The sequence below is a fragment of the Triturus cristatus genome, chromosome 7 (assembly GCF_964204655.1).
Source record: "Triturus cristatus chromosome 7, aTriCri1.1, whole genome shotgun sequence".
NCBI lineage: Eukaryota > Metazoa > Chordata > Amphibia > Caudata > Salamandridae > Triturus > Triturus cristatus.
Window position 1 is genome coordinate 613,366,618 of NC_140590.1, and position 25,971 is coordinate 613,392,588.

Sequence of the window (25,971 nt, forward strand, 5' to 3'; positions counted from 1 at the left end):
TGCAGATGTTGTCATCAGACTTCCTCTGGTCCCCTTGACGTTCCTAGCCCCCGCAGGGGAAGGGAGGTGTCGGTTTTCTACTGTTGTATGGGAAGGCGAGGCGTTGATGCCTTACTTTTGCCAGGGAGGTGATGGGAAGTTATACTTATAAGATGTTATAAATAAAATCCCATTTTATCCTGTGGGACAGATAGCCTTTCCGTAGTGAAAAACGAATCACACTGTAGTTCACAAGCAGAACATGGATGCACTTGCCAGGTCGACGTTGCAGTAGTGCACCCACTTGCCAGGCCCTAACCTTCCCTTTTATTACATGTGAGTCACCCCTGTGGGCAGGGTGCAATGTATGTAAAAGGTAGGACATGTACTGATGGGTATGACATGTTCTGCTAGTGAACTACAGTGTAATTCGTTTTTCACTTTGGAAAGGCTATCTGTCCCACAGTATAACTTCCCATTGGGAGAAGGTAGGAAGATGGAGTTTAGTATGCCTGAACTCAGAATATATAAATGCATCTCTTAGTAAAGATGATTTTTATATTGTGCGTTTGAAAAGACTACTTTGGGTATTTTCTTGCTTAGCCGCCCTGTGTGCCTCTGTCGACGCCAACATGGGTTTCGTCTGGGGAAGTACCCCACAACTTATTCAGGGCTTCTGGCAAACTTGCTAGACTGAATGTCTCTCTGCTGGGTGTACTTCCGTCCCGGCTGGTGTGGTGCAAGTAGATCCTCCTGATCTATAGTCTTTGTGACGGACGTCAAATGGAAAATATAGCTGTAGCTTCAAATGGAACGTTAAGTCCTGACTGATTAGGTTAATAAACTTTAGAGTAAAGTTAAATCCATATACACAAAAATCCAGATACCGAATGCCGATATCTGTGTAGGTACAGCGCTATTGTAAATCTAGCTAGCGATGATTGAGGAGTAGATCAGATGCAGAGTACGGATATCGGAGACAGCGAGTACGCTGACCACGTGTTTCCGCGGTACCTGGATAACCGGATCGTGGGGTACTTCCCCAGACGAAACACGTGTTGGCTGGGCAACCGTTCAGGAATAAAGAAGATATTACAATCACTCTATTCTGATGTTACTGAATTGATATGTTTTTCTAATTTCTATATACAACTGTACACTATATTGAAAAAAGTATTTGGTATTTTATAACGTGTGCACAGGCTTGCTGTAACACAAAAATCTTCTACAGGGTTTTTGAAATTTGAAAGCAAAGCTGGAAATTGGTCAAGGAAAACAAATCAGCAGTCTTTGTTGTGTCATATCAAAGGGAGTGCACTAATAATGCAAGAGGCACAACAGACTATAGAAATGTCAGAGTTTAATGATGATGCACGATCCTTTGTTTTGTGCATTTTGGCATAAGAAATGGAGGTTTGCTGTTTTAGATTTGTCCCTGAAGCCCTAGTAAGATGCAAAGTAAAAAGACAATTATTTGAGTGCAATAAGTGAGATTGGCTTGAAACATCTGATAATCCACATGCATCAGAAATAGGAAACTCGGCAAATCGATTAGGCTAGAGCCTGTCTAACCTTTGTGTAAGATTTTGGCGAAAGCCTGATCTTTTCTGCTGTACCAGAGATCTCAAAACATAGTCTTATGAAAACGAGTCTTAAATAACAAGCGAATAGCCACTGAAATCTGTAATTCACTTGTTCCAGTTACTACATGCTGGGAATGTTCCTTTAATGACGAGAATTTATGTATGAAACAGAGATGCCAGTCTCCCCGGTACTAGCCTCCAGTATTCAGAGTTCTGTGTTCAGTAGTTAACCCCATAGCAACCCCTCACCCACTGAACTACTAAGCAGCACATGCACAACCTCTGATCAAGCATCTAGAGAACCGTGTTTTTCTGGGGGCAGCAGAATGTAGCAATCAAATATTTGGATCTAGAAGGCTACAAAGCAACATTCTGCCTACTATGTAATTATTAAAAATGAAGTGCAGTCTAATTAAAGTAATGATTTGTAAAGTATGTAAATGAATACAATCAACATAATGAAGCAAGAATTCAGCTAAAGATTGCCTGTACGTCTCACAATGCCCTCCATTTCAAAACCCCCAGTTATCTAGCGCAAAAGCTAGAATTATCCTGAGGGGGTAGATCGTCTAGGAGTGCTAACTCTCTCCTCCTGAAACCACAGATCTTTCGCGAAAAGAGAACGTGTCAATGAGCTTTCTCCGGCTCTGCGCCGAAGATCTGGAACTCTCTCCCACCGGAAATACGCAGAATCTCTTCCAAGGTTGCCTTCAAATTGGAAGTAAAAAGATTCCTCATGTACAAAGTTCCTACCTTAAAAGCGTCTCGGATCGTCTGCTCTAATGCTCTGGACATACACCGCAAGTCCTGCCTTTGGTATTATTCTGCTTTACTAGTCACTTGCTCCCCTCCCAGTTCTCTATGGTCCAATTATTATATTACCCTTTGTTGTCCCTTTTGTTCGTAACCTTTTGTTTGATATGCATATTTGATTTGTTTGGGTTGGTATTCCTTTTGATGACTGTACTGCAACTATTACCTTCCTCTCCCGCAAATTGTAAAGCACTCTGATATCCTTCGGGATCATGTTTGCGCTATTTAAAACTTTATAAATAAATAAATAATCCAACCAAAAATGTAATTGTTGTTTGACTTCTGTTTAGAGCACAATCTGCAACTACTCCAGAAACTGGAGACCAGCACACCTACTAAAATAAAGCTAAAATATATGCATGCACTGACCAGGCATCAGTTCAGAAATGTTAAGATTTTTCAGAAACACTTAGTTTCAAGATACTTACAGTTCAGGAGCTCATCTCGATTAGCTGGAAATGATGAGGGAGCTGCGTGACTCGGATTGCTTTTTGCTTAAAAGAAAGGAAATAGCCATTATTGGAAACCTTCATAACAATCTACAAAATATAATAATACATTGAAAGCAGATTAAGACAGTTCAGTAGCATAATGCATCTAATGCAGAGATCTAGTGAGAATGCGGGGCTCAATAAACATCCGAACCGGCAAATGAACAAACTACTTACCTTTGGTAACACATTTTCTGGTAGATACTCAATCTAACTGCAAATCCCTCACCTTTGGAATATCCCCAAGTGTCAGACTGGATCCAGAGAATACTTCCAGCATTGCTATTGCCTGTAGGTAACACCGTAGGGGTCTGCAATGGATACATACTGCCCCAGAAGTGACAGAGGAGCGCCACACCGGTGCGCTGATGACACCGTCTTGTGTCTTTCTCCTTCCAACCCTCAAGCATGGAGCATTAAAAAAATTGTCTGAGACAGTGCTCTGAATTCCTAAATTGGGACTTTTTAGATGGTAAATGGGCCACTAGACGGAAAAGAGAGGTGAGACGGCAGTGAGGAATCTTCAGTTAGGGTATTCACCCAAAAGAGGGTGACCAAAGTTGAGTAACTTGTTCTTCTGATGCATACTTCTAACCGCAGATTCCTCACCTTATGAATATATACCCTAACAGTACCTTCGAAAGTTAGAGGGTTCTGGTGGGGGGCTCAGACCAAACGTCCTGCAGAAGCAAGCAGGTGAAGTGGACTTCCAGCCTGACCTGCCTGTAAAGGTAGTAGTCCTTCATGAACATAGAAACCGACTCCTGTGTTGCAGCCTGGCGGCTATCTAGAACAGGAACCCCTCATGCCAAAGTCATTGTCGTGGCATTGTCGTTAGTGGAATTACGCTGCAGGCCTACACGAGTGTGCTTCTTGGCCACTGCGTACCATATCTTCATGCAGAGGGCTCTTTGCCACAGAAAATCCAGCAAAAAGATAGTCATCTATGCGATAGACCTCTGGGCCTTTTTACAGTCAAGTTGATGGAGTTTCTATTCCCCTTTAGAAAGGTGAGGCGGGACAAAATATGCTGGTAGAGTGATTGCTAGACAACATGGGAGTCACAATCATCAGCAGGAAGGTCCTTAGTACCAATTTATTAGTTAGGGTAGTCTATGGTGGCTTCAGCAAATGCACATGCAGTTCACTCACGTGGCATGTAGAGGTAATTGAAACGAGGAAGACATTTTCACTGGTGAGAACCATATTGATTAGCAGGGTATGAGAAATGTCTGTAACAAATTCTGGCCCAATTGAGGCACAATAAATGGTTTAAAGTAAATGTGTCAAGCCTTTTATAAAAGTCATCACTCCCCCTTTTATAAAATGCATCACTCCTGGTGACTTAAAGACTGGTTGTTAGGTGTATTGAGAAAGGCCATAAGGGCAAACAAGTAACATTTCACGAAGACCATAGAAAAGCCTTGCTGAGCTAATGAAAGAACAAATAAAAGAACATCAGAAGAGTTGACTTGTAAGGGGTGGATATTACAAGCTCCACTCCAGGCAACAAATATGTCCCAGCGTAGATTAATTTTGTGGAAGGGCAGAAGGCTACAAGGATAACATGAACCAGCTCAGCCGCCAAGTAAGCACAGTAAACTGAAAGTGTTCCTTACTTACCTTGAAGAGCAGGTAACATCTGTGGAACTGCAGTATGGGTGTTGGGAAATATAACTTCTCCAGGAATGTTAACCATTATATCCTGCATCTAGAGCCGACAAGATCAGAGCCAGAGTAAGAACTTTGAAATGATTCTTCCTCAGAAAAGTGTTAGGCAGGCAGAAATCTAAAATAAACACGAGGATTCCATCCTTAAGTAATGTTAGTAGCATCCTTTCCCCAATTAGAGTCTAGTACCTGCTCTATTGAAGTGCTGGACAGGTAAAGACTGACCTCTTGCAACAAGATTGCTGTATACTCCTTTGAATGTTGCTCTAGTGTGGGAGGAAGGAGGGGGGAGAGATGATAGGAAGGACATAGCCCTTTGAACAATCTGCAAGGTCCGCCTGTCCGACGTGATGGATCTCCAGCCAGGAAGTAAATGCCATATTCTGCCTTCTATCAAACAGCCCTCAGTTTGAAACCGCAAACGACAGATGCTTGGTAGCCATTTCAACAGGAGAGGAGGAACATGAGATTTTCTGTCCCTGCTGATATGAACAGTTTCTAATGGTTTAACATCTGGAGCCTTGAAAGAACTGGGTTGGATGTTGAAAAACATTTCAGACGAGCTGGCTCTGTCTGTAAGCTAGACCCCTGGAATAGGCTGTGAATATTCAGTATTGGTAGGGAAATTATTTACCGATCCAAGGTGGTCAACATAATGCAGATATGGCCACCACCTTGGAATGGAATGGTAAAGCAATGGAACGGTAAAGCAATGATGAAATAAGGGCAATACCATTAGAAGATGGCCATCCATTAAAAAAATTAGTGGCTCGACAGGATGCAGCCAATTGCAGATGAAATGAGCAGCAAACAAGCAGCCCAGTAGGACCACTTGGGAGCTTCAAGACACCCCTAAAAAAAGCATTGGCATAGCCAATAGGTCTCACCTTTGGGACCTTATAAGTGTTTAGACATGCAACAGTTTGTGTTGTTGCACCAAGGATATTGTGCTACTTAACTAAATACGTATAAGGTCCCAAAAGTGAGACCTATTGACTATGCCAATGCTTGGATGCAAGGCGGAGGGGAGAAGGGTGCAAGGCGGAGGGGAGAAGGGTGCAAGGCGGAGGTGGAGAAGGGTACAAGGCGGAGGGGGAGAAGGGTGCAACAGGGAGGGCAAGAAGGGTGCAAGGCAGAGGTGAGAAGGATAAAAGGCGGAGGGGATAAGTGTGCAAGTCGGAGGGAGAGAAGGGTGCAAGGGGGAGGGGGAGAAGGGTGCAAGGGGGAGGGGGAGAAGGGTGCAAGGCAGAGGGGGAGAAAGGTGCAAGGCAGAGAATTGTGCGAGGCAGAGGGGGAGATGGATTCAAGGTGGAGAAGGGTAGAAGGCGGAAGGGGAGAAGGGTGCAAGGCGGAAGGGGAGAAGGGTGCAAGGCGGAAGGGGAGAAGGGTGCAAGGTGGAAGGGGAGAAGGGTGCAAGGTGGAAGGGGAGAAGGGTGCAAGGCGGAGGAGGAGAAGGGTGAAAGGTGGAGAAGTGTGCAAGTTGGAGGCGGAGAAGGGTGTAAGGCGGAGGGAGAGAAGGGTGCAAGGTGGAGGGGGAGAGAAGGGTGCAAGGTGGAGGGGAGAGAAGGGTGCAAGGTGGAGGGGGAGAGAAGGGTGCAAGGTGGAGGGGGAGAGAAGGGTGCAAGGTGGAGGGGGAGAGAAGGGTGCAAGGCGGAGGGGGAGAAGGGTGCAAGGCGGAGGGGGAGAAGGGTGCAAGGCGGAGGGGGAGAAGGGTGCAAGGCGGAGGGGGAGAAGGGTGCAAGGCGGAGGGGGAGAATGGTGCAAGGCAGAGAAGGGTGCAAGGTGGAAGGGGAGAAGGGTGCAAGGGGAGAAGGGCGCAAGGTGGAAGGGGAGAAGGGCGCAAGGTGGAAGGGGAGAAGAGTGCAAGGCAGATGTGGAGGAGGGTGCAAGGCAGATGTGGAGAAGGGTGAGCGGCTGGTCTTTTGGAATGGGTTACGGGATTTATGTTAGGAGGGAAAGACAGTTTGGTGGGATGTGCGAGGCCTCTTGAAGTGGGTGGGGTACGTGATATGACAAACTTTGCAGGCAGGGCCTCTTGTAGCTTAGCGGCTGGCTCTTCGAACAGAGCAGTGTTGCCATTTGTGCACCAATTTCATTCTGCATATGTTATAATTGTGCACAAAAACGGAGACAACTGGAAGTTTTGGCAGTAGCATTACTGGTACCGTTACATAGAATTTATTTTCACAGATTAGTGTTTTCATGTGCATTAGTCCAACCGGTGAGATTGAAGTGAATGCGCTGCGTTATGGCACGAAATCTTATGGTTGGAAACTAACTGCTATATTACGTAAACAGGCGCTCGGTCCAAATTAACATCTACCTCGCATACTGTAAGTATACAGCTAGCTAGGAAAGGTACCGTTCTTCCTTTATATTCACTAGTACGTGCTTTGGAGAGCGTGTTTTGGTATACCCCACTGGCCGAGGTTCTGGATGTTCTCAAGTCCAGAGTGTGCAGACCAGCTTGATCAAGCGCGGCGAGCAATGCGCTTAATGAGCATGACGAGGAAAGCCATATGGAGCCTCAGCTCGTAAGCGCGTGCCCGCGCACATGTAGCAAGCTGTAGGCCGGCCATGGTAGCATTTTTTGAAGCCCTTACTAAAAGTCTTGCCAGCCCAGCGCATACGCTGGGTCAGGCGAGACCAAAAAAAGGAGTAGAAGGAAAGAAGGAAATGGCACCTATAAAAGATTAAAAAAAGGAAAACTAAAGGACTGGCAACCAGTCCAAGCACTGAAGCATCCTTGTCTCCAGGCAGATGTGAGCATGTGATCAGGCAAAATGCCATTACTCAGAAGGCAACAGCACAAATGGCAGAAATGTGTTAACTTATTGTCCCTTGCAGTATGCTGTCAGGGGTGGAAGCAGAAGGTAAACAACACTCAAAAAGTCAGAAGACTGATGACGCAAAGATCCCCAGTGTACGTATATGCAGGGCAAATTTTTCTCTTTCTTTTTTTATTTCAAATGCCTAGAAGAGAACTACATCTGCCAAGCCCTCCCAAGAGGGCCTAGCAAGGATTATCATTGTGTAAATCTTTTACGCACAGGGTCTTTCAAATCAAGTAACCAACACCAAAGTCACTGCTTACTACAGTAACCTGTGAAATTCCATGTAACAAAATATCTGTGCACAGGCATTAATGCAGTATAATGACAATTCACCATTAAAGCCCTTTTGGCTTTAAAATATGCTTTTCACAAGAAATAAGTCTGGCCTACTCCCTTTGTCATCAAATTCATAATAAACAGTTGAAGCCTATTGCTTTGATCAATGGCTTGTCACCATAAAAATAAACTCAGTGCTGCTTTGTTAAGCTTTCCCACAAAGCAAAAAGTGCAATACAAGTACTCTTTTTAAGGGGAAGCACACAAATTCTGCCCAAATGAAAATCTGTACTCAGGGAATCAACAATTGGATGGAGCCAAAGCCCCCATCTCAGAAGTCTCAAAATTACAAATGTGTACAAAATTACAGTTGACAAGACAATGTATAAACCTTCCTAAAATGCCATTATAAGGATTCTCAAAGTGCAAATCTTAATTTCCAGGGTTTGTCACAGGGTGTACCCAATACCATAACCCTTTCCTACCATGGAAGTCTGTGAGATTCACTGTAACAAAATACAGGTCTACAAGGTTTCACAAATTATGACAATCCACCTTTAAATGTTCAATGGATTTAATATATGGTTTTACAATAAATAACCCATAACATTTCCTAATAAATAGATCAGGCCTAAAGCTTGTAACTTTAACCATCTCAGACCTGCTGTGTTCAGCATAACCTTTCTCAGAAGAAAAAAAGTGCAATACAGGTATCCTTGTTCAGGGAAAGCACACAAATTCTGCCCGATCAATAGCTGTACTCAAGAAACCAAGATTTAGGTGGAGCCAAAACTTCTCTCTAATTAGTGCTTCTTAAAGCTTTTTTTCTATTGATCACATAAGGTCTGGCCAGAGAGCGCAAATCGCATTCAACCAATCAATTAATCTGCTTATTTTTGGTTTAAGAAAGCCATTAAAGCAAGGCCTACAAAGCAAATACACACTATTCACATTACATAACAACATACAAAAATAAAACCATATTACAATTTATCATAAAATATTACAGTATAAAACCTTTGGGCAACAATTAAACATTTATTTAAATATAAAACATTATACTACTACTGAAAAATTACAGTCACCTTGGACCCAAGCAGCAATTAAGGTATGCTCAGATTATTTAATCTAAGTCTCTTGCCCAAGACAAATACCTAAGAACCGCAAAAAAACACATATTCTCTAGTGTCACACCTAAAAATTCTGCTTGCTTCCCAGTAATGTGTAATATTCACAGGCTTGCAGACTGGGACGAGCCACCTCCTACGAAGCAAAGTGTACACTGGGCAAAAAAATAAAAAATGGGTTGAAGGGGCAGTTCACACTCGAAGAGCCCTTCTTGTCCCATTTGCTGGTAAAAATAGCCAATGGCAGAATACTAAATCTAAATTTCATATACAAAGTCATATACATAGCGGGGTGAGGGTGGGGGCAATTTATCCAGATACGGTTCAAATTTAAAACTGGTTTGTGATTTAAAAACTGGTCCGTAATACTCTCCAGCTTCTGGCGGCATCAAATGTGTTCATATGTAAAGACCCAATATGCTTGGTTCGACTTAACTATAATGTCTTTCTTTAATGTAGCTGGGATTTTCCACACCTCCCTCATCTTGATCATTTCTGCAGCTTGTTTATTTTTTCTTAGCCATGGGGTGTGGACATTTCTGTCAATGTTATTAAGTTCCTCCAGAGGCTCGATGTAGGCTGCCAATTCCGACCACAGACGGATCCAATTCAACAGGGGCTTTGATTGGGAGACGTGATCAATTCACTTTAATGAGAGTTCAAGACGAAGAGATATGAGGGGTGTACTGTGGGGAAGATTAAAAAGAGATCTGATGAACTTATTCTCAATCTGTGAGAGTGAAGCCACATTTACACTACCCCAAAGTTTAGACCCATGCATTGCCCCTGCAACAGCTGTGGCCCCATACACTTCAACGGCAGGGCTTACAGTGCCACTTGAGGACAGATTCAAATACGCTCAAAGCAAACTAGGGTAATGCCCTTATGTAAAAAACACTAAGTCATTCCATCCAGCCATCTATTGATCAATAGCAGGAACTTGTTTCTTTTCAAAATCATGGGCAAAGTGGTAGCCCAATAACTTTTCTGCCATCTTGAATTAAAAGGCTTACCTGGGATCTATACTTTTGCTTCAGGCCTTTCTGAAGGACACAGAAAGCCTTCATGAACACAAAAACATATTTGTTAGGGAGTAGAGAAGGGGTTGCAGCAGTTCTCATGCATCATGACCTTTTCGCTGTCGTTGATGCAGGTCTGCAGGGGTCTTCGTTGAATCTTTTAGGTGGTTTGGGATATATTTAGGATAGGATTTTCCAGGTGTGAGAAATCGAGCAAGTGCAACAGTTGTGACAGTGCTGTGGAAAACCTCATGAGTCATCCAGTAGCGGTTCGCACAGGTAAGAGCGGTGGGGTGGTAGTAGGGCAGGGGGTGGTGGAAGTCAGACGACCGGATTAGTAATATTAAATAAATAAATAAAACCACTTACTTTGCACTCGTCACATCACCGACACGGCAAGTGTTAGTAGTGACGATAATCTGTTGTTAGTCATGTTGTCCAAGTCTCTGCTACATGTTGTCAAATACAACACTGCTTTTAAAAAGCATCTTTCTTGGCTTGAAAATAAATCCACTATTATACACAAGATGTTTTTAATTTGCAATAGGCATGTTTTTACCAATATAACTAAGGTTCTTGAATTACAGGTACTTATTACTCACAAATGCATGGACACAACTGCTTTCAGTGAGGCATATGGAGGTATGTATGTCCACCATGGCAAGTTGAATATATACTACTTCCTAATTTCCAAATAAATTCCAAATGTACTCGGGAGAAATTAGTTAACTATACAGCAGCAGCCTCGCCAAAAGACTGCTAGTTTAATCCTAGAGTTTCCGGTTTATCTAGAGATCACGATGAAGGCAACTGAGTGAAAGCACAAGCGCTAATCTATAAGATGTTTACACAAGAAAATGCTATAGGTAACCCTTCTGCCACAATCACTGGGGGCCCAAGTGGGTCCACGGTATGTGGTGAGAGGAGGAGTACTCTACCATCAGCTCCTCCTTTAACCAAACACCTTCATATTTGTCTAAATTCATCCTGCTGTCTGTCCTGTACGAGCCAATCAGAAGGGGTATGTCCCATCTTAACGTCACATCAGCACAACTTCTCAAGTAACTACCTGCTCCCTTCCAGCCTACGCCTCCCATTCTGCCCAACCAGTGAGAAACTCTTTTCCACATAAGTCTCCATTAATCCCAAAGAAATTTCTTCCAGCAATCATTAATGCATGAAAAACACGAGTTTAAAGGGCAACACACTATCTCAACAAGCAGGTAGCCCGCTCAGATAGAGTCCCTCATTTCAAATCATCATGTTTGGTTTTTTTAGTCTCCCCTACCTGGCTGCAGTCCAGCGTCATCTCCACAATGTTTTCCCACTCTTCATTTGTGCCCCACCTTACTTTTCTGAGGCTGCGTGACTAGCTCTCCAATGGATCAACTGCCCATAACTCATCCACCGAGGGGCAGCTCAACCCCCCTCTGGTGGCTCTGTTTCTTATTGGATTTCTTCAATAGAGATCACAAAGACTCTACGTATCAACAACAAAATCTCTTATGTACATAACAAAGCATTTCTCATTTGTTTAAGCCAGAATCCAACCCAGTCAGATCACTCAAAGAGGCTCACAGGAGTCTCATGCATGTGGGTGCCACTTCAGTGCTGCAATGGCAGCTGCTGGTTCGAGGGTTACTCGGGTGATCTAGTTTTAGGTCTCCCTACTGGTGTGCGTTGGAGCTCCACACAAGAGTGGAACTGTAACCTAGTGGCTTTAGCTGCCGCCTTTGAAACCTGGGAAACCAGGTTCTAATTCGGGCCTCGGTGTTCACTTGTGTGATTCTACGTAAATAACTTAATCTCCCTACACCTAAAAATTTGATTAATATTGTGTGAAATGTATTTCTCTAATCTGCACTTGAGGTACACGATCTCAAGTCCATGTATTGTACAGCGTTCCGTTCCTTATAGCTAGGTTCATGCTATATAAATACCAATATAAGGCTGCCACTGTCCAATGTTGAACATTTTCCAGTCTTTACGTGGTCTTACATCCCATTGGCCCTACCTATAGATGCTGTAATGCTCATAGCTAGGAGGGAAAATGTGTAAGAATTATTGACATGCCACAACTTCTGGCAAAATTGATTAACTATCCACTAAGTGGGAAAAAGCAAACATGATAAAAACTTTTAAGAAGTAGCTCGCAATATGTAATCAATCAGAAATGTTCACTTTGTTGTGGCAAACCCTGCAATACACTTCATCTTAAAACGGTTATTTGCAGTATATCACTTCTAAGCATTATCCATCTTCCACACGTTCTGCACAGGCATGCCTATTTCCATCATTTTAAGAAATCTAACATTATAGAACGATTCAAAAGTATTGTGGCTAACAAATATTCTTCTTTATTACTGGACGACTTAAAAATCTGCTCTACCAACTGATCCAGTTGGTCAAACGTTGCACAAGGTGCGTATGTTTTGCAGTAGGGGCATAAACTGGGCCAATGAAAGTGGATGCCTCTTGTCTAGAAGAATCTTAGAAACCTGTGCTTGTGTTCATCAAAACAAAATGTTTGAATACCATCTTTCCTACTGTATACATTTCAATACAGACAACACACCATATAACATTAAGGAACTGTTTAACGTCGGTTCAGAGTGTAAGGACAGAAGACTAAAGACCTATAGGTGCTGCAACACCAGCATGAACAAGATCTTCAAAATTACATGAAGTAGGTTAAAGGAGTGCCTATACCCACATGCTCACACGCCATAAAATGTCTCTAAGTAAACAATCCGTCCATTTCAGATCTCTATATAAACCTACAGTTCAACAAAACCTTTTTAAAATAAATTTTAAATGTTTTAGGTTTGTTTACATCTGTACAAGTATTAATAGAAATATATGCATCTCCCAGAAATCCCCCAGAACTGATTTCACGGACAACAGGTTTACCACCCAGGTGCAAACAATAATGAAAATGAAGGTAGGAACGTAGAATTCTTCGCACGATGGGTTAGATTCCAACCATTTCATATAAATCAGAAATGGTCCAGTGAGGGCCGCTATTTAAGGGCGGCGGCGGGGAGTACGTGGAGGTGTGGTAAATATATATGTTTTTTTAAAGCACTTATCTCCTGGCCGGCCGCCGCCTCTTGCTCCTCTTCGGCTCTTGGACAGCAGGAAACAGGACCAGGTACAGGAAACAGGAACCAAGAAGTACCCAGGCTCCTGACTTCCCTAGCCTATTACAACGCTGCAATGCAGTGTTGTGATTGGTCTGAGTGCCGTATTTGGCACTCAGACGGGGAATGGGAGCCTGAGCATGTTCTCCACCCAGGCTGTAATGCAGCCTGGGTGGACAACATGCCAAGTGTGCATGACGGATTGGCCGACCTGAGACAGCAGTCCAAATCCTCCCCCTGTCCCGTTCTGTCCGCCCGCCTCAAGAAACAGAAAACTAAAATGATAATAACGCTGGTTATTATCATTTTAGTGTTCCCTTAACTATTGCATGCAGAGAAGTGGGGCGAAGCTCCTCCGCCTTAATGGAGGAGCCGACGCAGAAATGGTTTGATACTGGTGGTCACTGCTATGCCCTAAGGAATCTTTGTAAGTGCAAAGACTGCAGCATGCCCATTTCCGATAAGGAAGCTTTTTATGTTTTACACCACACTCAAAACATTACATTTTAAAGGAGCCCACCACCACATGGCAACCCTAATTTCCATGATCGTACCATATCCCTTTTATACATTGATTTTCTCTGCAAGTTAATACACATAGCAAAAGAATCCTACCTTTTCAATATTTTCTGTCAAGCCCCTTCTAGTCCATACATCCTTTTACCAACCATAACCATACCACACATAAAAAATATGTGTATGCAGGAGATTGGGAGGGGACAAACCACATAACTGTTTTTTGTATCTACAGTTGCAGTGAATAACTAATCCATGAAACTAATTCCTAATGATGTTGCACACATCTATTTTTTAGGTATTGCCTGATAATAAATGCGCTGTTGCTTCTAAGGCATTTTGTTTACCATCAGTTATCTTCATCGTCACTCTCATGTGATTGCCTCTCTTTTGACAGCGCATGTGGGCTTCACTTCATCTTCTTGTGTTTGGCTTCCCTTGGGGAATGGCCTCAGTACTTGTGCCCTTCTACTGCTCACATTTTGGGTTCTACTTATTTCTATTTGTTGAAGCACTCTATAGGAAATCCACAATTTCTACATGGTCACTCCATATTTTTTCAACTCTTGCTGGACCCTATATTTTGGACCCTATATTATTGCTGGCTTCTATGCACATTAACCCTGCTAACCAGTGGAAAAAAGCCTGTGCTACCCCTTCAACATGGTTGAATTTGCATAGTCTTAACTGGGATACTTATCTTATTTGTAAGTCCCCATCATGTGGTACAAGATGTACCCAGGGCCTGGATGATAAATGCCACTCTGTTGACTTCAGTACCTATTTTGCCATTTACTACAGCGGCAGTGAAAACATGGCTGTTAGCCTAACCTTGTAGCCTTACTGCTGCAGTGCAAAAACTGCAATTTGACGAGTCAAAATAAACACTTTTCATAAATAAATCATTTTGACAGGTCAACTCCCCTCTTAAACATGTAGGCCTTGTAGCTCACAAAGCAGGGTGCATGGTATTTAGAAGTAGGACATGCAGAAATTTAATGTTAACATGTCCTTACAGTGAATGGCACCCAAAAGCTATTTTTCAATGTGAAAGGCCTGGCTGTCCTATGCCGAAAACCAGAGTACGAATTAAAATCCTAATACTGTGTCTTAGGAATTCTCAGGAATGGGACTAGCTAGACAAATAATGAAACAACTATTTTTAGTTCTAAGTCAGATTTTTTCAAAATATCAAGGAAAAGAAACTTTTAGAAAGTCACTGTCCTGAAGTTCCTGGAATGCCTCCTAAAAGCAAACAAGCGGACTCTGAATCTCATGAAATATGCAGGGTGGGAGCTGTGGGTATCCTTTTTGACATTGCAGGGTCAAATCTTGCTTGAGTGGCATATGGGCTTTTGGCACCATCTCTTTATCCCCCAAGGACACTAGGGTCAACTCTGTCTGCTCCCCAAAACTAATTGGGGCCTCCTCAACCCCAAGCGCTACACTCACCAACCCAGGTGTCTGCCCACTGGTGGGGGGGATGTGCCCTCTTGGAATATTTGGTGTCTCCTTGGAGTGCACATACTAGTAACATTCTGTACATGATGGGGCTAGGGTAAAACTCCCTATCAAATAATCTCTTCTTCTTTGGTTCTTTGGGGCTGACTACCATTGTTCCCTTATTTCATAATTATTTTGGGGGCCTTTTGAGAACTTGTTTCAATTACAAAAAACGTTATTTCGACAATTTAAGTCACAAAAGTAGCATACATCAGCCGTTAACATCAACATGAGTTAAAACAATATCAGTTTTCAACGTGATAACAGGCCAGGAATTACACTAATCTCAGTTTAAAATAAACGTTATTAAGGCTCATATATACATTCGGTTAAATACATTTCATATTTGGATATCGGTGCTTGGTGCTCGTCAACATAGGTCTATCAAGGCAACAAAGTATCGTAGTTAAGATATCCATATATATAATAATGGATAAATAAGTAGACAGATGAATATAAGGATTAAATGACTGCATTTGGGTGCCTATTCGCTAGATACTTTCGTAAGAGTTTGCCTGGATCGTATTATCCAAGCCCACTTTATAAACTTAGCCATTGCTATTGCAATAATCGGGCTTGAATCTGTACACAAAATTCTTAATGCCTCCTCGTGCTTTCTGGTGCCTATAAGCCGGCAAACGGGTAATACCCATTTTTTACGAGGAAGCACATAAAGGAGACAAAAGAACAAAAAATGACTCAAGGATTCAGACAAATCTCTACAGTTAGAACATTTATCCGTGGACCCTTTTGTCCATTTAGATGTAAATGTGCGGATGGGAAGGGTACCTATCCTGAACTGAAAATAGAGTTTACGGTCGGAAGGTATTTCGATCAATCCCCAGTATAGTTCATGTCTAGGATAGGCCTTAAATTCTAGAAATCTGGCTGTTAATTGCGATGTACTCCCTTTGGAAGCTGATTCCATAGCGATCATTTCCCAGTACTTATTTTTCAAAATTTCTTTTGAAGGGAAGACCGCGTTTTGGGGGTCATCCCATAGTTTATTCAATCCTAGTCTATAAAGTAATAATTCAATAGACCGCAACCAGTCTATTTTACGAGAGATGTCTTTCTCCATTATTTCCTTTAAGCCCAGGGCATAGTGTTTGAGCTCCTCAGTCGACCAGACCCTACGCCAGTACAACAATGGCCGCAAATTGGCGGTATCTTGTAAGGTTTTCAAACCAAGGTCCCAAAAAAGAGGTAACAAGGGAGTGCTTTGAGGCACGCCGACAACTTTTCTGATAAGCTCGCTCTCCATAGCATTCAGACGTTTTGGGTTGTTGCCATACCCCCATAACTCTGACCCATATAGGGATGAGCTACGGACCTTCATTGAGTAGATTTCAAGGAGTGGGCCTATTGGCTGTGTTTTTGAGGTTTTAAATCTCTTTAGAATGAAGCCTGCCTGTTGCTGGAACTTCAAGATAGATAAATCTAAATGACTGTTCCAATACATGTTCTTCTGCAACGTAACTCCTAAATAAGTAAATGCATCGACCTGCTCCAAGGGCAAGCCATTCATGGAAATGACACCATTAAAGGGTTTATAGGATCTACACGGATTAGGGCCGTTAAGAACCATAAACTTGGTCTTGGAAACGTTTATTTCCAGTCCCCGCAGCAAGCAGAACTCTTCAAAGCGTCGGAGGGTAAGCTGCAGGCCACTCGGAGTTTTAGAAATCAGCAACGTGTCGTCCGCGAACATGAGGACTGGAATTCGAGTACCGACCATTGCCGGTGCATCCGAGGGGACCCGGGCGAGGAACTCGGCCACCCCGTTCACGAAGAGCGAGAACAGGGTCGGTGCCAGAACACAGCCCTGCCGGACTCCCCGCTCCACGGGGAAACACTCCGTTACCTCACCCTGGCGACCCCATCGGACCCGAGCAAAATTGTCCTCATGTAGGCGGACGATCAGTACCAGCAACTCCGGTGCCATCCCCAGCCCCTCCAGTACCTGCCAAAGCTTGCTGCGTGGAACCAAATCGAAGGCCGCCCGCAGATCGACAAACACGGCATACAAAACCCCTATTTCTAAGACCACCGTCCTCCAATAGAGGACAATGAACCTAAAGATCTGATCTATGGTGCTGGTTTTTGGCCGAAACCCAGCCTGGAGAGGGCTTAGAACATTACTAGCCTCCATCCAGGTCTGGATCCTACCCAAGACCAGGCGTCCCATGATTTTTGGCATAGCATCAATCAAGCTAATGGGTCTATAGTTGCTGGCCAAAGATTTGTCCCCTTTCTTGTATATCGGAACAATCTCAGCACCTTTCCAGGAATGGGGGATAGGCATTCCCTTCGCTATAGCATTAGCTAAATGAGTAATGTAAAGACTCCATCTTTGTCTGTCATGCAGGAATAAATCGGCCGGAATGCAAGCCATACCAGGTGCACGACCCTGAGTAACCATGTCAAGCGCGAGGTCAACCTCCTCTACACTAAACACAGGGGTATTATAAAGCAACCTCTCCTGGAGATACGTACTATCGTCCTCAAGACCTTTTGTATATTGTGATTTAAAAATTTTTACCCAAGAACTCTGGGGAACATAATTATGGGGGCTGTCAGTGATTTCTTCCATTTAAAAATTTTCCAGAATTTTTTCTGGTTTTTGTCTGCACATGCTGCTTTTAAATCTTGCCACTCACACTCCTCCCATTCCTTTTTAGCTTTCCATTGAGCCTTTCTATAGATACTACGGGCTATTTTGATCTTGGTAGGTTCTTTTGTTTTAAGCGCAAATCCCAAATTTCTACGGGCTTGTTTACAGGAGGCGTTATACCAATCCTCCGGTTTGCTTCTCGCAACTTGTTTTCCTGAAAAAGGCCTACAGAAACAGGATTTGAGTTTGGCAAATAGTTTTCCATGAATGTTCTCAAAAGCAGCTAGGGGTTGGCTGTTGTGACCCACCACCCTTATAGATGTCAAGGCCTCTTCGACATAGGTCTCAATGCTATCTATAAGATCAGGGTGCTCTACTACTTTATTCCACTTAAGGTGGCGTTCGTCATTTGTTAGAGCATCAGCTGGACCTATCATTTCTATAGCTCGGTCCCTACTATCTCCCGTCCCAAAATTAAAGATAGCGACTAGTGGATTATGGTCGCTTTCAATCCGTATCTTAACCTCCATATCCACAAGGGTATGCCACATCTCCAGATGGACCAAGATGTAGTCTATATTGCTTGCCCTGATACCATTGTCGAACGTCTTCCTGCATATCCTATCAGATGCGGTTCTGCCATTGGCCTCCCTCAATTGGTTGCCCAGGCAGAACCCTTTCATATACAGAGCCGCCTCAGTCCACTTGCTCACTGTCTTTGTCTCGAGCTGTGGAACACCCCATCTTAGGTCCTCTTCCTCTGTTAAAAACATGTCTTGGGGCCCTAGTGGCTCAAAAGTTGTGTTAAAATCTCCGGCAATCAATGGGAGCACATCATCAGGGCTGGATTCCACAAGAGTGTTCAATACTGACATCACCTCAGATATTTTTCCGCATGGTAAGCCCCTGGCATATACATTGTATATATCAATCTTGAATTTTAGCGGGCAAGTCAACCTAATACCTAAAATATCATCGTTCTGGGTTAGGATAGGTTGGATATCACACTCCAAACTTTGTTTGACCCAGATGACCAGGCCTCCTACTGGCCGACCCTTGGGCCTTTTTCCCGCTGGGACAAAGAAGTTCAAGTAGCCCAACATGAATACAGGCTCTAGCGTCCATGTCTCCTGAAAAAGACAGATATCATGCTTGCTGATGAAGTCTGCCCAGACTGGGGACGTTAGTTTAGATCCAACGCCCGCCACGTTCCAAGATAGAAACGATACATGCCCTGTTAAGGTAATTTCCTCTGCAGTACTCTCAAAGTCTGGTAATGGGGAAAGAGCTGCATCTAGTAAAGAACGTGGTAGACCCTTAATGCTAGGTATTTCCTTTTGATGCACAACTTATTGGTCTCGATCCCTGTCCTAGATAATATTTATTTGGGCAGGGAACATGTCAACCATGCTTTCGCCCACCGTTCTAGGCTGTTCTCGTTTCCTTAGGCCCTCTTCTGTTGCGAAAGCTACATAAGACTCTACATAATTATCCATTGCCAATGGAGCTGTATATGTCATTTCACAGTTGGAATATCCTCTAGCATTAATCAGTCAGTCACAGTCCGCTAGCCCAGATAGTACATCAAATCTATTAATAGATCTTATATCCTCAAAGGTGCTACCTTTTAACAGGGGATCTCCACGTATAAACCCACCTAAGGGCAGGGACAGAGGTGCATAGAAGTAAGACAATGGCATTGTGTTTATTAGGGATAAATGGTCGTTCAGCGGCCAAGAGCAGATATATTCCACACAGCGTCCGTCTCTAAAATGAATAACTATACAGTCTCCCTTTGACATTTTAGGTCTTTTACCCACCCAATTTACTCTTCTAGCGAATAAAATTTCAGCACACATATGGGGCGGTAGTGGTCTCTTAACATTTAGCCAAAAAGTGCATTTGTTCTTTAGGTCCCAATAAGATTCCCTTACTCCGTTCTCCAACGGTGGGACCCCTGTTAAGATCACCACGTAAGGAGCGGCTTCGGGAGGAAGGTGTAGGTCAGTTAGGCCAGACGATGCCTGCACTGAAATTTGGGCAGATGGGGGCTGCTTGTCTTTACTGACACTACCTACCCCAACTCTATTAGCTTCAGATCGTGTGGGAAGATGATCATCTCTAACCCGGCTTTCAACAACTAGGGAGGGTTGGGGTTCCTGGGGTGTAAGAAGATGATTTTTCATAGTACCAATTATTGATTTGTTAGTGGTAGTATTGGTCTCAGTATATTGACCTACTACACTGGGACACTCTTTTTGCGGACCTTGAGCCAGTCTGCCACCCCGTGGTTGTGCCGAGGCGAGTGACAGTTCCATACATACGTGCCTACTTTCAATACAGCCCAACCTTTCATAAATTGGGTCACATAATTTTTTTACAGTACTTTCCAGTTTACTCCAGAATGATGGTGTGTCAATTTCATCCGTAAGTGTTGACCCCGAAGATGGTGTTTGAGTTGGCCTTACTTCGGAGGTTTTAGGGCATGGGGCTATGTTCTTCTTTGCAGCAGAAGCAGGGGCGGGACCTGACTTTGCGTTCTTGACAGCGGCTATATTTTGGTTTCCCCTGCGATATTTTTTCAGGGTAGGGGCTAATTGCTGATGGGCGGAAACCGCTTTTACGTTACTGGCTGAACGAGTCTTAATACTTGACAGAGGCTTGGTCGTTGAGACCACATTATCACTGTTCATAACGTCGACAATTTCATCCGGCGTGCCAATCGAGAAAGGGGAGCATATCACTATTTCATCATTTTGCTCCTCCATCAGCGGAGATATAGAGCCCAGAGAATCTGACCTAACAGGTTGGCAGCATGGTGGTGATCTTACATTGGCCATATTTCCCAAGGAGGACCTCTTGTCGCACAGAATGTCTAAAGATAATCTTTTTTCTGTTAATTCAATGTCTTTGGCAAGCACTGACTGTACTCGCACCAAGAAGTTATCTAAAGTTCCCATTAATGCGCCCCCTGTTGGTTGCATAGTAGTGCCGTCCCTTTTGGCCATTTTATCCTCACCTTGATATATGTATTGGCAACCTCAGTCAGCAAATATCCCGCTAACTTGCAAGCAATGAGCTGCAGCCTATATACTGTAGCTTAACAAATGACTTTAGTCAGTGGATGTTAATGGAGGGTCCCGTTCCGTTCTCTAACGTTCTCGGACGGGCTCAGACGGACCCACCCTTGGCCCGGGCTTCGCCCCGGTCTGCGCTCCGCTCGCGTCCCGCTTACGCGAAAGAAGGCGTGAATTTTATAAAGGAAAGAGGAGGGGCCGGGAAGAGGCACCAGGTGCGAAGGATGAAAGCGTTGCAAGGCACCCTGGCCCTCGCAGTCCCAGCGACGGAGGAAAGCAGCCTTCTGTGGTAAGTTACACAAGGTAAAAGTTCCCCACTGTTCCACCAAGGTTTCAAAAGGGTTCAGGAACTAAATCCACAGCCTGCGCCTACGAGCGGCTCCCGCGAAGCGGGGGCCGCGAGGCGTTATGTAGTGAAGATTGGTGAGAGGAGGGGCCGGGATGAGGCACCAGGTGCGAAGAATGAAAGCGTTGCAAGGCACCCTGGCCCTCGCAGTCCCAGCGACGGAGGAAAGCAGCCTTCTGTGGTAAGTAGCACCAGGTAAAAGTTCCCCACTGTTCCACCAAGGTTTTAAAAGGATTCAGGAACTAAATCCACAGCCTGCGCCTACGAGCGGCTCCCGCGAAGCGGGGGCCGCGAGGCGTTATGTAGTGAAGATTGGTGAGAGGAGGGGCCGGGAAGAGGCACCAGGTGCGAAGGATGAAAGCGTTGCAAGGCACCCTGGCCCTCGCAGTCCCAGAACTTGTTACGTTTACGGTTATCTCCCTCCCCTCTTTCTTATGGTGTGACCCCTGACCACCCTTTTGGGCGTCCCCCAAGATGCCTTTGTGGACACCCTGATGCTTACCTAGAGGTCCGCCACCTCAGAAAGCTATCTGGGGGTCAGTCAGCTTGCTGTCTACTAGATGCTGGCACAGCTATGTAAAACAAATAACGATAATATGCTCCCAGATAATCAAGTTGTACAGCCCATTGTAATCATCAACTTTGCTGCCACTCACCCAACCATTCAGTGCCTTGTTAGAGTAGCCCAGGAAATCCCCCCAATACTGATTAGGGAGTTTGTGGCGGTCTCTGAACCTCTGACAATGCTTTTCAGGGATCAGACCAGATTTAGTGAGAAGAATGGCTTTCACATGGGTGTACCTGGTTTGGCCCTCTACGTCAAGGGTCAGATGAGCCTCCCTCCCCACTGGAGGCTATGCTTCCACAAACCATCCCCCAGTACTACTCTGGGATCTCGTGTACTCTCAGGGTCACCTTATAAGCTGAAAAACATTTTTCAATGTCATCCCCCACCACATTACTGGGTACCAGGTCTTTGGGGATAAGGACCTTCTTGTCTCCTTCAGATAAGGAGGGAATGCTGTCACAAATGCTGCTGGAATCTGCCTGCTTTGTTTTCAGTTCCACATCTTTAAGGTTCCTCTAATAGGTCATTTTATTCTCCTCAGCATCCATTTTGAGCCTGGCCATATACAGCCTGAACTCCCTCTCTGCCTTCCTGTCTGCCAGCTCCTCTGGGGAGAACCCATGCTAGGTTACACTGCTTTCTGCTTTGGCAGGGAGTACCAACTCAGGGGATGGGTCCTTCCCCTTCCCTGAAGGCTGCATTTCAAGGCTGATGTACAGGTTCTGAATCTGCTCATCCATCTAATCCTCATCATCCTGCTCCTCTGTGGCAGTCATCAATCACTGGACCTCTGCCCAAGCCCTCAGAGCTTTCTGCAGCTCCAACATTTTGGTGCCCTTCTTCATCTGTAGTCCCCTTTCCTTGCATAACTGTTTAAATCAATCAAACAGGACTTGTAAAGCGTAGCTAATCACCCAAGAGGGTATCAAGGGGCTGCGAGCCCTGCAGCAGAGGGAGTGTTCTTTTTAAGCTCAGCCACAGTGCAACTTTCCAAGTTGGTCAGGTCAACCTCCATTACTGCAGGTATGATTTCATACAGTTCAGTAGTAGGGATGAGGATAGATTTGGAAAAACCAAAAGAAGGCAATCAAGGAGATTTTTAAAAACTCTAAATGGTCTTATTTATATGGAATGGTAGTATAACACAAAAACATCTGTAGACCACTGCACAAACACAAGTCCAAATCCCACCGCTGCCACCAGTAGAAGAAATTGGCTACCACAATCCTTGTCAGGGTGAAGTCACAAGTAAACCCTAAATTAACCAGTGCTCAACCCTTGGGTAGCTTGGCACAGAGCAGTCAGGCTTAACTCAGAGACAATGTGTTAAGTATTTGTGCAACACTTCAAACAGCAGCACAGTGAAAGCATACCACAAAACGATCCCACACCACAGGGCAAAATAGAGTATTTTTTTTATAAATAAAACAAGACCAAATGACAAAAAACAAAAAAACAATCGGTAGAACCAGAGTTATGCAGGTTAAAATATTTTATAGAAATAGTGTCCAAAAATACAAAGCGCCACCTGTGGATATATGATCATGATGGACTGGGACAAAGTAACAAGTTCAGGCCCACAGCGATGCAGTGAAGACCCAGTGAGACCTGCTTAAGAAAGAACATTAAATTCTGGTTTGCTAAGCATCGCGAGGGTCTTCGTCAAAGATGCGTTGCTCAGCTGAAGCTATGCATCATTTCCGAGATGCGGCGAGGCTGCTGTCTGAGGTCTTGCATTGTCGTTGAGGATCCCTTACGACGAGGGCTGCAATGCAAAGTCTAGCGACATGGATACAGCACGGAGTCGGGGTGATGCGTCGATTCCAAGGAGCGAGGCTGTAATATGGAGTCCTGCATCGTTGTCAAGGCTGCCAACAACAAGGGTTGTGGAGGCGTGAGGCAAAAATGCTTCACACAGCGGTGGTTCTAATGAGGCAACAGGCTGCGATGTAGGTCTTTATGACGCAACAATCCATGCAGCGGCTGCAATGTGTCGGTTCTGCTGGGGGTTGTGCCATGCATCAGAGGAGATGCGTCAGTTTCGCTAGATTCAAAGAGGCTGGTTGAACACCGGAGGCCCACTTCCAAGGGTCCAGGAATTGGGTGACACCACATGGCAGGGTAGACTCACAGATGACAGAGTTGAGGTGCTGGGTTCAAGCTTGTTTGAGTCTTCTGTCCCTGGAGGCCAGCCAACTAGCCCTTGGAGTCAATCTGGGGTCCTGAGTTCAACAGACACAGGTCCAGTCCATTTCTACCCAGGCAGGAGTGCATCAGGCAGCATGTCAGCACAGCAGGCCAGCAGTCCTTCAGATAAGCAGTCAAGCAGAGTGGCAGTCCTTTCATCAGCACAGGAGTCCTTCTTCCTGGCAGAGGGACCAAAGGTCCAGATGTGTACTGATGAGTTGGTGTCTGAGGTCAAATATTTATACCTGTTGCCCTTCCTCTGCATTTGAACACTCCACACCTTTCCAGGACTTTGTCTCTCCCATGCAACACTCACCTGGATACGTGGCATTCTGGGAGCTGTAGTTGTGGCAGAACTGCAGCAGAGTTGACATCACATGGCCCAGCGGATTTCCACCAATGAGAGAGACACTGGACATTCAAAGGTGGGGGTGGAGTTGTTCTTCGCATACGGCGGCATCTGAGGAAGGCCGAAAGGCTGAAATGCATTAGGCACACGCTGTAATCAAGAAAGATCTTCCGACGTCTCCCCCGAGTGGCCTCTACCTCTTCTTTCCGGAGTGGGCAGTTGTGGAGATATATATATATATATATATATATATATATATATATTTATTTATTTTCGAGAGCGAAGAAAGAAACAAGACGACCAAGCAGAGACAATGAAGAATGTAAAATCAACAGTTAATGGTAATCAATCTATCTGATAGAGAGATTTCCCCAATGGAAGAACAAGTATTGAAATTAGGTTTTACATTCTGTCCTGAAACCAAACTTAACTACGCACAAACACGTGTTGATTTCTACAAGTTTGTATGCAAACTAAAACTATATAAGGTACATGCACTCCGATAGACACACACAGATCAAGCAGTGTGATACCAAGTTCAGGGCACTCTCCAAATATCTTCCCCAAATAGTGAGAGACAACATAGGTATCTTTAACAATATGATAACACAAGATATATTGACCCTATCACAACAACCATGCAAGAGCAGGAACCTGTCCAAAGAACAATGGAAAGCAGTAAATTCCTTACAAAAAAATGACAATGTACTTATCAAACCTTCCGATAAAGGAGGTAACATTGTTCTGTGGCAAAGAAGCAGTTATGTCAATGAGGCACTTCACCAATTGAATGACAAAACCTGCTACATAGGAGTAGATCCAACATACACAAAGACACTAAATGAGAGGTACACAAACAAGCTGCGCAATTGGCACGAACAACGATTACTTAATTGGGACAAGTTCCAATTTCCTAAAAATGAAACACTAGTAATAGCCACACTTTACCTCCTACCCAAGATCCATAAAAACCCCACTGAACCACCAGGGCGTCCTATTTTACTTTCAAAGAATAGAATTTTTTGAAAATACTTCTGTGTATGTTGATCATTTTTTGTTTCCCATTGTTAAAACGTTGAATTCATATGTCGGGGACTCAAAAGATTTCTTGCAGAAACTTGAAAATGTGTTTTGGGGCAACAACTCATGGCTAGTAAAATTAGACGTAGAAAGTTTATATACTAGCATAAGACACTATGATGGCATGCAAACACTATCTACAGACCAGAAGTATTCACCAGCTAGAACACACCCATATGATCTTACAAATGATTGAGATCTGCCTCACTGAAAATGTCTTTGTTTAATCAACAACATTATAGACAGATACAAGGAACTTCCATGGGTACTTGCTTTGCCCCCAGCTATGCCAATCTTCTGGTAGGCTGGTGGGAGAAGCAAGTAATCTGGAACAATGAACTCGAAAAGTGGACCAATAATGTCAGTATATGGCTAAGATATATTGACAATAAATGGGGGAGGTTCTGGATAGACCAGAGCCTGTGTGAATCACAGCTAGGACCCTAAGGTCTCAACAGAAGTAAACCAAAACATATACAAACTGTGCAGTGAATTTACAGTGAAGCAAGATGCAAATAATATAGAGGACAATAAGCAAGTAACTGTTTTGTCACTGTTTGTTTGTATTAAATAACAGTTTCAATGGGTATTGTTATCATCACAATACATCAATTAAGGAGTGTGTATTCCAATTCAAATTAAATTACATTGTGCAACAATTACAAAGATGAGGTCCCAATGCATTTCGGGTTAATCTTTAACCCTTCGTCAGGGGATATATACATTCACAAAACAATCACAGTAAATGTAGTTGTTCTCTTATAACTTCTTTTCAGCCTCCAGCCGGAGCTGCAACAA

The 25,971-nt window shown here is 43.9% G+C and overlaps 1 protein-coding gene across 1 annotated transcript in view; it reads right to left on the reverse strand.

The window, feature by feature from the left end:
• TRIM25 (tripartite motif containing 25) overlaps window positions 1–25,971 on the reverse strand; it is a 453,236-nt gene that overhangs the window by 29,848 nt on the left and 397,417 nt on the right. Inside the window, exon 10 of the mRNA XM_085617183.1 lies at window positions 2,804–2,869. Coding sequence (XP_085473309.1) covers window positions 2,804–2,869 — 66 coding nt within the window. The remainder of the gene's footprint in view (window positions 1–2,803; window positions 2,870–25,971) is intronic.